The sequence below is a fragment of the Triturus cristatus genome, chromosome 2_2 (assembly GCF_964204655.1).
Source record: "Triturus cristatus chromosome 2_2, aTriCri1.1, whole genome shotgun sequence".
NCBI lineage: Eukaryota > Metazoa > Chordata > Amphibia > Caudata > Salamandridae > Triturus > Triturus cristatus.
In genome coordinates this window covers 224,373,671-224,386,835 of record NC_140582.1, presented here as the reverse complement: position 1 = coordinate 224,386,835, position 13,165 = coordinate 224,373,671, and the positions used below count along the sequence as shown (strand labels likewise).

At 47.0% G+C, this 13,165-nt stretch overlaps 1 protein-coding gene across 1 annotated transcript in view; it reads right to left on the bottom strand.

Moving 5' to 3' along the window:
• SHOC1 (shortage in chiasmata 1) overlaps positions 1 to 13,165 on the bottom strand; it is a 1,571,389-nt gene that overhangs the window by 962,900 nt on the left and 595,324 nt on the right. Inside the window, exon 13 of the mRNA XM_085643056.1 lies at positions 4,297 to 4,764. Coding sequence (XP_085499182.1) covers positions 4,297 to 4,764 — 468 coding nt within the window. The remainder of the gene's footprint in view (positions 1 to 4,296; positions 4,765 to 13,165) is intronic.

The following is a 13,165-nucleotide window of genomic DNA, read 5'->3' as shown; positions in this document are numbered from 1 at the left end:
CCCCATTATGCCGAGTGCGTGCCTCCTTCCCAGAGCAGTGTGTTTCTCATAGCGCTGCTGCATCGTAGTCTAAAATCTTACTTCGGATGGACGCTAGAATGGTCTTACTATTCGGGATGAAAAATTGAAGCTCAAAATGTCAGCCTCCAAGCACGCAAGCTCTCCACAAGTGTCTTAAGTGCCCCTGCCTGTTTAGCAATGCATGCCCCACGAATCACTATCTTGAATGTCTCCAAGAGTGTGGATGAGGATTCTACAGATTGAGTATTCTGTTCAAAGTATTCAATGATGACCGTCCTAAATTAATCTCTAAAAAACTGATCCCTGAGTGCGTTAGGGGGAGGCCTCCCTTCAAGGCTTGCGACATAAACTCTTGGGGACAACCTCCAGCAGGACAGGGCGTGATCAGACAGTGTCCTAGGGAGGTGGATTACAGAGGTGGATTACATTACTAGTCCACGTGACCACATCTCTAGTGACTGACCAATAATCTATTCTGGACCAGGTGTTATGAGTCAACCCTATACATGTGACCTCTATGCTAGAGGCGTGGTGAGGGCGCCAGATGTCAGTGAGGCTGACAGTTGAGCCGCAGCTCCCGAATGCAGAGGCAGAGAATCACTGGACCTGTCCTCACGTGCATCTAGGACCACATTAAAGTCCCCTCCCCACAGCACAGCTCCCAAGCCAATTGTGCTAGCTAGCCACCGAACTTCAGCAAAAAATGCAGGGTCATCAATTTTCGGGCCACAAACTGATATAAGTTTCAGGGGGTGTCCCTGATATGTGCCTGACAGGATAACGAATCTGCCCAGCACATCACACAAATTGCGGGGTTGCGTCAAGGGAGCCCACTGCACGCAAATAGTTGGAGTAATGTGAGACATGCGATTTGGCATGCCAGCTGGCATGCAGGCGAGCCTGAGTCGATTCAGGTAAGTGTAACTCCTGCAGCAGGCAGATGTCAATATCGTGTTGCTGCAGGTATGCTAGCACATGCCACGCCTTGCGGTGACCGTTTAATACCCGTACATTGCAGGACAAGCATTTATTGGAGTGCATCAGTATCCAGGGCAATGGGGTGTTATGCATGCCGCGCAGCATACCCAGAGCAATTGCATCAGCGGGGATGAACAGCTGAGTGGCAAGGGAAAGGAGAGTCAGGTCAAAATAGAAAACATTATCCGCACTTGAACACCTAATCGAGCAGACTGCCTCCATCATTCCCCCTGCACACAAAGGTAGAACCATACATTGAATCAATGAAGGGAAACATCCCCAGAGGGGGACAAGAGGTCACCACATGCACCTCAGCCGCAGAATGACTGCCTCCATCATTCCCCCTGCACACAAAGGTAGAACCATACATTGAATCAATGAAGGGAAACATCCCCAGAGGGGGACAAGAGGTCACCACATGCACCTCAGCCGCAGAATGACTAGGAGGCCAGGACGGGACGGTATGAGGAAATGCTGGCGTAATGGTGGGAGGCCTCCCCCATTGTCCTCAGTGTGAACTGTCACATCCATTCAGGTCAGCTGAGTTTAGCCAGTAGGTTCTCCAATAGGTGAGTCATACACAGCCTGGGTCCGTGGGTCCGCCCCAGCTACTAGTCTCAAACGGGGAAGGACATCATGAATTTCGATTTGCGATTAATCATTGTCACTGAAGTGGCCACAGCTGGAACCCCCAGACGAGGGAGCAGGCCGAGCAGTAGGGTGATCCATACTGCGAACAACCTTGATTGCTGTCGTGAGATTTGTAAAATGGTATGTTTTCACACGATGCAGAATGAAAAGCTTGGCCGGGTAGTTCAAGGAGTATTTGGCACCAACCTTCTGTAGTGATAACTTCACTGGAAGGAATTTGCGATGGACAGCCTGCATGGCCAATGTCAAATCTGGGAAGAGAGAGAGAGAGAGAGATGGCATTCTCCTGCTACTGGAGAGTTTGCTGCTCCCTGGTGAGGTGCAGTGCAGTCTCCCTATCCATATAATTAAAAAGTTGGGCAATTATCAGGCATTCTGGAGCCCTGGAAGCAGACACGAGCCCAAGGACCAGTGCGCTTTCTCCACTATGAATATAGGGGAGAGATCATCTTCAAAGAGGGACCGCAACATATTTTCTACGTAGGTTTCCACATGATCTATCGCCGTTGATTCAGGGACACCCAGAATGTGTAGATTATTACTATGCGAGCGTGCTTCAAGGTCCTCATTCTTGCTATCAATAACTTCATGCACTCTTTCTATCTATAGTAGTTGTTTACCAGCAGTGGACTGTGTATCCTCTGCCTCCGACAGGCGGCTCCCAAGCTGATCAAGACGCTCCTCATGTTTGGCTTACTTTTTTCCAATCAAATCTGTCTGCGAGGATGTCGATCTTCCAGTCAATGGTATTCAGACTGTGTTTAAGATCTAGAAACATTGAATGGATACTATGTGCATCCATTGGCTCTTCCCAACCTGTCTATCTTGTCCATGAGCCGCAGGGTCTGATTACACAGTGCGTGTGAGGTGGCGCAGTGCAAAAGAAAGTTTAGTTTGGTGTCATGCTTTCCAATGGTTATGGTAAGGGAGTCAAAACGCAGCACCACCCAGGGTCACCAGCACCAGAGGGGGTGAGTTGCGCTATGTACTTTGCCCCGCCACTCCCAAGGTAAAACCAGCAGGGGGCACAAGCAGACCCAGTCATCATCCACTCAAGGATATGCCCAGGGTGGGCCCAGAGCGTCTACCCAGGCTAGCTCAGGTTGAACTTATGTCCTCACCTCAGGTGGGGCGTGTGCGGAAGCACAAGAATCCAGCCGTGGCACAGGGCTGTCCACTGGGCCCCAGAGGTTCCGAACTGGGAGGAAGGAGCAGGCCCCAGTCACAGGAAAAGCTGGCTTGTGGATTCAGTTCTGTCGTCTCAAGAGTCAGGAGCAGAAGAGAGTGTTCAGCGCCTCACGCCGCAGATTCAAGCACAGCAGGCAAGTCCCTCAAGTCCCACACCTCACCTCTCAATCAGCGCTAGGGCTATCATGATCTGCCCACACAGCTCCAGTGCCGAGGTGCTAAAGATGCGAAGAGGAGAGCGCCGATAATGTACATATCTTTGTATGCTGTCCCGCCTTAGGAAATTTTTGGATGAAATAAGTAGCACAATTTCAGAAATCCTAGCAGTGAAGATTGAGGTAAGCCTTTATTTGATAATGTTTGGTGTTGATACGCAGTTGAAGGGTTGACTAGTTTCAGCCTTAAATAAATGCTTTTTTTTAATGTGATACTTATTGCTAGGCAAGAGACGTAAGTAAATTGGTTGAAATCAGAACCGCAGGCCTCCCATCACTGGTTAAGGACTGTGGAATGTGTTGTATGATGGACTTAGAGAGCCAGCATCATATAAGCAGTAGTGATCTATGGTTGTGCTTTTTTACATGAACGTCAAAAGCACAAAGTTAGGGAACTACCATTTGCTGTTAGAGGTATGCCTTTCGGTGAAGATTTCCACTGGCCCCATATGGCAACATCTTAAATCAGGTGGCTAAGAGGACTCTTGGCAGCTTCACCTGAATGTGAATGAAGACAAAAAAAATATTAACTTGTCTTTATTGCATGCGCAAACAATAGTTCCTGGTTGTGGACAAAATGTACAACTGGGGGCCTGTAAAAAACCCTTAGATATAAAAGTGTGGTCATATTAATAATTCACAAAAACCTTGCTACGCTGTCACCACCGCTTTATATGAATTACCGAGGGTGTGGCCTCTAGTCCTATACCTGCTATGAGGACATTTAATGTACATCCCTCCAGATCACCATAAATATTCTGGACCACGCCTTACCGAGAACAGGACTAGGCCTTTGTGCACATGCTAGACTAGCATGGTAACGGACAAAAAAAGTAAGAGTATTAAAGACACAACAGAGGTGGCATAATATTCAAATGCTAGGTGTGATGTGTGTGCCAGGAAAGGTTTTCGGAGGGACTTGCTGATCAGGGGTGTAATGTATAATTTCTCCTTTTGCTTTTTGGATTGTCCCTCTTAGTATTTCTTGCCTCTCTCTAGCTGTACATCTGCAATTTTCCCCTCCAACATTCTCACCTCCTCCGTCCTCATCCCTTCCCTAATCCCAGGGTTCTGTCTTCCCTGAGGAGTTTGGTCCTATATTGCTGACTGCCTGAAGTTGGGTGTGATAAAATAACATATAACACGAATATTTCACTTTTGCTGAAGCCAGAGTGTGCTGTTGAGGGGCAAGGTCGATAAAGGGTGCTGTTATATATACATTTACAAAAAATGCAACACTTACCAAGTCCCGAATTTCCTTGGGTAACGTTTTGCTCTGCCTTCGATGAAATTTGTTTGGTTCTGAGCATAATAAAGCTGGTTAGGGGGTCTGGATCATCTACATACTTTCTATCTGATCTGCAGCTGAGGTGTTTCCAGCTTTCTGACGAACTTGGTGATTCCCTAGACTCAGTTGCTGTAGCTCTTTTGTGTGCCATCTGTTCGCTTGCCTTATTCTCTTGAGTGGGCAAGGATGCTGGTACTAATGATATATTTTGCAGCTTCCATTCACTTCCTTCATTGTTGTAAAACTTGCTTACATTGTGAGGGTTAACGCTGACTGCAGCTGGAGGCTCTTGTCTGTTGCAATAGTTCTGCTTATCTGACTTTACAGGTGCGTTTGGACTACAGGGTGCCTGTTTGCTGTTTAGCTCTGAACAAACAGGAACAGCTCTTTGTGGACTGCAGTAGTCTTCCGCTTCAAGCAATACTGAAATATAGATTATATTAAAACAATGAGTAAAGAGTGCTAGCAAACTAAAAATGAACTCAACTACATTACTTTTTATGAGAAGAAAGAGTTACTTACAAATGGCAATGATCTATCGGGTGGGTACCCTATCTAACTACAGATTACTCACCTCATGACTATTCTCAAGACACCAGACTCGCTCCCAATAACTTTGGAATACCTCTCCTACGTGAACAGGTGGAGCCATGTCTCCAAGTCAAATCTGGATGTGACATTAGCGGGCCATATATAGCGCCACCTGGAGCTCTGATGTCTGATGGACCTGGTGAATTCAAAGGAATACAACACACAACAAAACCCACCCACTGCATGGTAACCTATGCTCAGAGTGGGGATGTGGGTAGGTTCAGCGAGGAATTCGCTGGTAGACCCAAAAGATTGTTACCAAAGGTAAGCAACATTTTCTTCTGATTGATCATTTTACCTGCGGATTTCTGACCTCATAAATCTAATACCAAAAAGCAGTACCCCATGGAGGAGGGTCTGAAGATAAACAATGGCTAGAGTCAGTCACTACCATCCAACCTCACATGTTGGCAGACAAAAGTGTATGCTGAGGACACACACAGCAACTCAAGATAGCTGAGCAAACAGTAACATCAACAAAGCAAGGCAGAAGACTATCTGCCCCCACCCCTGAGCACTAGCCCAACCCTAACAAACACATGGAAGAAAAAGTAAAACGTCTTCACATCAACAACCAATACCTCAAAACTAATGGGATCTGCAAAGTACAAAGAGCAAAGCCCACAAAGGCAATGAAAATGAAAAGCACACCGCCCCCCAAAAAAGGTAGGCAGCCATGTTCCAGACCTTCAGCACATGAACGGAAAGGAGGCAAGAACAAAGGAAGGTCAAAATAAAACATCCAAGCACAGACACCATTTGTAGACATCAAGCAACACCAGAAGGGCGCCATGACAGACTGAAGGATAGCATAAAACTCAAGACATGACTCAACCAGCCTGTCACAGGATTCACCGACCAACACAATACAGGGTGGAGGAACACAACCTCCCAAATTTCAAAGCAAGGAGGTCCTCCCTTAAAAATATCTAAACAACTAATTTAAGTATCTATCACAAGGATTAATTGTGGGAAGGACAAAGAAACAAGCCAATCCATGGCACCTCGTGCCCGTGCAAGAAAGCTCGACCAACAACAGGACTCCACCAATAACTAGGGCATGGTCTCCAACAATGTGAGGGACAAATGAGGTGAAAACACTGGGGTTAACACCAGACGTAACACCCTTCTTATCCACAACACATTGCGCTAGACTGGTGCAAAGGAACATAAAGCCAACCAGACGGAACCACAGATGCTGCACCAGGAGTCACCCAAGACACAATGTCCCCTTCAGTACAAGCGAATACATGAAGACTACACAGATGTGCAACAGATGAGCATCTCCTAAATGGCCAGGTCCTCCGATAAGCATCAGCCTCCTTATACAGCCTCTGCAACTTACTCACCAGATAGACCAGCTCTAAAGAAGAGGAAGGAAAGTGCCCATACATACCTGTGATTTTCCAGGTTTTTTTTTGTTACAAAGTGGCGTGTCCTAGGGCCCACCCTGGGCATGCCACAATTTGTCCCCACCGTGCGTACCTCCTTGGGAGCTATGGTGGGGGAGGGAACCCCAGGGTCGCTGTGGCCCCTACAGCTACCCTGCTTGCAACCATCGCAGGTTCAGCGGGAGCCGGCATTGCTCCGACCCCGTAGGACCAGTTTTCTTTTGCTCCCATGGGGTGGGAGCAATCAAAGCATTTCCCTGCCCGAGAGTGCGGGCAGGGAAATATTTTGCCCTCTCATGGAGCGGGAGCAGCTTTGTGATCCAGCTCGGTGGAAGAACTTGGCAATTTCCCAGCCTACAACTGTGGGAGGTGAAATAGATGGTCTCCTGGAAGTGGGGAACCCCGGGACACCGTCACTGAGTTGGCCACAGGGAATGGGGTTCCTGACACCTCTCATGGCTTAGATATGGGGGCCGCGTGGCACCCTCCCCTTTATTTAAATTACCAGCCCCGGGGGATGGAGTCCCCAGGGCCACTTAGAGGAACATAAAATGAACACCATTAACATAGAAGTGAACTTGCGGCGAGCAGACCTTCGGGGCATCTTGGAACGCTTCCAGGAGACTGAAGATAAGGTAAAGGTGCTCACACAAGAAGTAAAAGATTTGACTGACAATGTGTGTGAAGGGGAGATCTAGATGCTTCAACTTGTGGTTTGTGGGGCTTCCAGAGTGAGAATCCACGGAACTATTTCTTGAACACTGGCTCCGTGACCTGTTGGGAGAAGGGACCCTGTTGAATTTCTTTGTGGTAGAAAAGGCCTATTGGGCGCTAGTCCCATGCCCTCGCCTCGGACTTCACCGAGGGCCATCATTACTAAGGTTCTCAATTATAGGGACCAGTACAACATCCTAGAATGGGCCGGGAAGAACATGGACCCCAGATCTGAGGGGAGGACAATACATATTTTCACCGATTACACCTGCAGGGTTTGGGCCCAAAGAAAATCCTTCCAGGCTGTCAAACAGAAGTTGCAGACACTCAACTTACACTACATGCTCCTGATAGAGCGTTATGATATTCTGAAATTTGTAGGGGTGCATCATAATCATGGATGGTCAGCACCCGCAAATATTCGTATGTTGTACTGAAAAAGCTGGTTATTAGAAATGCGGTAATAATGAAATGTGTAAGTGTAATGATAGAAAGGTATTCATGCTATTCGAAGAAAGTAGAATGTCATTTAGATGGAATTATGTAATCCTCGATGTTCAATGCAAATGCTTAATGAAGTAGCTCATGTGTAATGTAATGCATTAGGTTTAAACGTGCACCATATTAAAGTCTGCACATGTTGAAATGATTAATTGTGCTTTTAATGTGATGGAGTATAATGCTTGCAGATGTAACGTATATTAATGTGTGTAATTCTTGATGTGCAAAAGTCTAATGAATGTTCACGTTTTGCTATGAAAGGCCTATTCGTTTGTTATGTTAGCTGAATTATGTAGGCCTGAAATATATTTCCCTGGTAAAGCTCTCAGTCATTTGACGGTAGTTAGCGAAATTCATGTGCGTGCAAGGATATTCTGTTCTCAAGCTAAATTGCAGGTGCAAGGACACCGTCTTCGTTAGTTAGACTGACGCCCTTTGTTTTAGGCGTTAGGTATGGAGGAGAGCCGTAACAGTGTATCTTGGAATGTCGATAATTGGGAGCCGATGCTCGCTGAAGGAGCTGGAGACCCAAGGACATACCAACCGTTGCTGGACGAAGTACAAGTTTGGTGGAAAATTACCTATGAGAGATGCCTGGCCAGAGGAGGTGTTTCAGAGGCGTGTCCTTCCTATTGTGCATTTTGTATTAGGAACAGTGCCCCCAGGGAGGAGAGTGGAGAGTGGGCAGAGAGGCGTTAGAGGGTAGAAGGAAAGGATATATATTGAGGAGGAAGACTTAGAACAAACTCTGTAGCTTTGGCTACCGACCCTTACAACGTGAGTGCATTTCTTAGGAAGTCTTCACGAGCTGACACCTTTTCTTGATCTTGCCTGGGAGACGCTAAGTAGGGATGCCACTTTAGTAATAGTGTAGGGACAGATTAATGGATTTCTCTTGCAGCTACTAATGAAGACTAATTTAGATGTTGGAGCAGTCATTGCTAGTACGTTGTACGTTCAGTTATTTCTGGCTTTGTAATAAACCCCTAAACCTGAAGACGTAGTCGGTGATCCTTTCCGAGTCTAAGTTCATTGGTCCTCACTGTTTAGATTTGAATACTGGTTTTCTCCCCTTTACACTTTTCAGCAGGTAAAAAGGTTCAGTCGGCCGAGGATTCTTAGGGAGATCTTATGATAAGAATCCAGCGCAATCAGTTGGTAGAAGAGTAGGATGGTTACCTCTTTAGTAAAGGGAGACGTAGAGAAGGATAGATATTGATCCCATAGAGCCCAAGTGATGGTGATCCAGTGGATTGTGAGCGGAGGACGACAGCGGTTGATGGAAGCCGGCGGAGAGTAACGGTGCAGCGGAAGCAGCAGTTCGTGGTAGAGTGAGTATGAACAGGGATGTGTGTCTGTTAGATTGCGGTGTTGTTGTGATTGTGTGGTGTCTTGCGGAGTTGGAATGAGAGTTGAGTGATTGTGGTTCCGGGCCGAACGCGTGCGGTCCATGAGATTTCATTTTGATGTCCCGGGATAAGAGATTGTGGTGTAGAAGACACCCAGAGTTGAAATTGTCTGACCAGTGATTGTGGGAGTCATGAGACGTAGTTGACTGACCCACCGGTGATAGGAAAATGTGTGCGTGAGTGCGTGAGTAGATGACGCAGGCCGTGGGTTACTGTATGTGGAAAATAGAGTGTTCGCATCCTATCGATTAAGTACATGACTGTCCGGCCGTTCGTGGGCAGATGGTCTGAGGCAGTTGTCCGGTCGTTCCTGGGCAGACGGTTGGCAGAGTTGAGGTCGACAATTTTCTGAGACTGTCCGGTCGTTTGGTGGACAGACAGTCAGAGAAGTGACTGTTGGGTCGTTTGGTGGACAAACAGTTATTTCGTTGTATGAAAGAGACGCGTGAGAGTGTGCGAGACGAATTGTAAAGGAGGGGAACTGCTGCATGCAGAGGAAGAGTGACGTCAGAGGGTGCCGAGCTGTGATAGGTCGGTTAGTGTGAAGCTGCACTGGTATTGGTGCATTGACATCAGGAAGTAAAGCGAAAACGCTGTGTGTAAAGGAAGGTTGATTTCATCATGAAATGTTTTAGAGTTTTACGAGATATGTGTAGAGGAGATAGAAGGGTGGTTACTCGAGGGGGAGAAGAAGCTCTACCCGAGGATACACCAGCCCATTAAATGGCTACGAATGTGGGATTGCATACCATAATTGGGCTCGAAAATTGGCATAAAATGACTAAAAAGAGGGAGAATTGGCTTTTCCACATTATGGCACTTTTAGGTTGGAGGTGTTGTATCAATTGAAATCGGTGATGTCTTCATTGCGACCTTTACCTAGACTGACACAGTTTGAGGCGCTACATGCATGGATGAGAGCAGCGCATGACAGGAAAAGAGACCAAAGTCAGGAAAGAGTGAAAAAGTCGATCAGGGCATTTCAAGATGTGCGATGGGATGTGTTGGAGAAAAGATGGAGAGTGGAAACTATTGAGGGGGATAGGCTATTCCCGTTGATGGTGAAAGTAGGAGATACACAGAAGAAGTGTGGTGAGGAAGACGATAGTGACAAAGATGACAGTTTTTGCAGAAAGGCCACCTCCAGTCAATCCAGATTCAGAGGAAGGAAAGTCAGCACCAACAGAGGGGATTGGAGAATCGCAGACTCAACCTACTGCGAGAGTAGTTTGGAGAATCTCAATAGGAACGGAAGGAAGGGGAACGCAGACTCCAGCAGGTACTGAAGCTAATGGAGTTACAGGTGTTACAAGGTTACCGGATGCTCTTACAGTGCCGGTTACCATAGGTCCCATAGTATCAGTGTATGACCGAGATCAGGGGAAAAATGAGAGTTTGGCACAGTTGGCAGCAGGTGAGAGGACTGATTCTGGAGGAAATGGCACAGTGAGTGGAATAGCTCACCCTCCAAGACCTGCAGAATTGAGTACGCCATTGCCAGCCACTGCAGATTCCTCTAGAGGACAGGTGAATTTGAGAACAGTGAGACCAAAGTCGTTGGCCGACTCAAGGTCCGACATAAGGATGCGAGAACCACCAGTGAGGAGCTAGAGTGACAGGATGACAGGAGGTTGGGATCATGGAAACTCAGGAAGCCAACCAGTCCTTAGGAATATAGCGGATGGGAAAAGATGTGGAGATCAGAGCAGCGAGAATGAAGGATCGAGTGACGCCTCTAGTCGAGGGACCCTGAAAGTTGCTATAAGGACACAGATGTTGGATGTGGTGAGGTTGAAAGCGGAGGCAGACTTGATCATTAGTGGGAACCTGCCTTTGGAAAGAGTGGAACCTTATGAACCAGACGAGCTGCTGTTTGTAGCAAAGGATGTAACCCGAAAGACAAGGTCAGCACATGAGAAACTGAAAGATTTGGCAAAGAGGTATGAGGTGGATCTGTCTAAAACGAAGATGTTGCAGGGAAGTCACAGATTGCAGTACAGCGATCAGGAACTGGAAGAGAAGAGAGTCATAGGATTGAAAGCTCACATTCGAGAATTGATTATAGGGATACGTGCATTGAGCATGCTCAATAAGTGGGAGGAAAGATGGTCCAAAAAGAAGAGTACCAAAAAGAGCATAGGAGAGACACCACCTCCAGGAGGGGGAATGATAGGAGTGGAGAACTGCCCTTTGTGAGAGGTGCAGAATGGAGGGTATGTGCATGTGCCTTGGAGTAGAGGTGATTTGGCGGCATTTACGAACGACTTTCCTCGGCTGAGGGAGAAGCCTGTCGAATGGTACAAGCAGGTTGATCGTTTTGAATACATTGTTTGATATCGTAGTACCAAGTGATTTGTGGGCAGCTTGTAAAGTTGCGGTCGATTGGCCGACTTCTGAACCAGACAGGGATTCTGTTACCAATGGTCCTTCACCTATTGTCATGAAAAAGTTGGAACAGGTAATTACATGGCTGAAATCCAAAATCTCACCACAAGATATTGATTGGGTTAAGATAGATCGAACTGTTCAGGAATCGAAGGAGTCTGCGCATGAATATTACGAAAGGCTTCTACAAGCCTTCAAGCAGTACAGTGAGCTGGACACCTTAGACCCCAAAGACATGGGACAGTTTGTTTCCAAGTTCGTTTTGGGTCTGAGACCAGAAGTTAGTTTCATGATTCAGCAACATTTGATCTGCTGGCAGAACAAGTCAGTGGATGAAATACTGTGGTATGCCAGGTACTGCAGGGATGAGGTGGACTCGAAACGCAGGAAGCTTAAGGATAAGCAAATCGCTGACAGGGAACTTCAGACACAGCCAAGTGGAGGGACGCTAGTGAGAAGACAGGGAAACAATCAAGGAGGGACCCAGAATGTGCAGGGTCAAGGTAAAAGTAAACCTGGAGACCCCAAGACTGGGATGGATGCGGCAACACTGAAAAAGACCACTGCGTGTCACCTTTGTCACAAGATTGTGCATTGGAAGCATAAGTGTAGATTGAACCCCGCAAACCAGGTGCAACAAGAGGCAGAGATAGTGCAGGTACCTGAGGTCGTCAATACAGTAACAAGACCTAGGTCCATGCAAGGGGGGCAATGGTCCCGCAGGTGCAGGTCCCGCAACCTCCGAGAATCCCACAGGGAAACCTGAGGTACCAGCGGATGCTCCTTTTTGAGAATTATGATGAATACAGCTCAGACCCGTTGAAATGACGGTGCCTGAGGGGGAGGAGGACTGCACTCTTGGGGCCGTCTCAGAGGTAGACCAGAGGGGCCCGTTTGTAGAGGTGAATGTTGACGGACACCCCACCACCTTTTTGGTTGATACTGGTGCTACCTGTTCTACTGTAAGATCAGCAGTAGTTCCCAACCTACCCCTCTCGGGACAATAAATCCAAGTCGTAGGAGTGGCAAATAAGAAAATGACTAACCCATTGACCGAGCCGATTCCTGTGACAGTAGGAACTTTCCGAGATCGACACCAGTTTGTGGTGTGTGACTCAAGTCCGGTCTGCTTGTTAGGACGTGACCTTTTGTGCAAGTTGAATTGTACCATCTACTGCATGCCCAAGGTAGTGGAAGTACAGACAAGGGATGATGATGCCACCTTTAAGGTGGCAAATCAGCACTTGTGCATAGAGATGTATCCTATGTTAATCTTGGAAGAGCTTCCACTTGACCTTGGATATGTGGGATTTCACGGGAGAAGAGATTGGATTAATCAAGGGTGTTCAGCCAGTTAAGATCCAGGTTAAGCAGAATGTTGAGTTCCCAAGAATACCCCAGTATGATCTGTCACCTGAGACAATCGCAGTGATTAAACCTGTAATCTATTCCATGATTAAGCAGGGAATCCTGAAGGAAATAATGGGCAGTCCATGCAACTCACCCATAATGGGACTACAGAAACCGACCGGGAAATTCAGAATCGTGCAAGACCTGCGAAAGGTCAACACAATTGTTGTTCCATGTTGTCGAGTGGTACCGAATCCATCAGTAATACTATTCCAGATTCCATGCGAGGCCAAGTGGTTTACTGTGATTGACCTGTGTCAAGCATTCTTTTCGATACCTCTCCACGAGGAAAGCCAATTTTTGTTTGCTTTCCGTCTGGAAGATCGCATGTTAACATGGTGTTGTATCCCTCAAGGGTATACTGAGAGTCCACCGATCTTTAATCAGATCTTGAAAAAGAACCTTGAGAGTCTTGTATTGCTG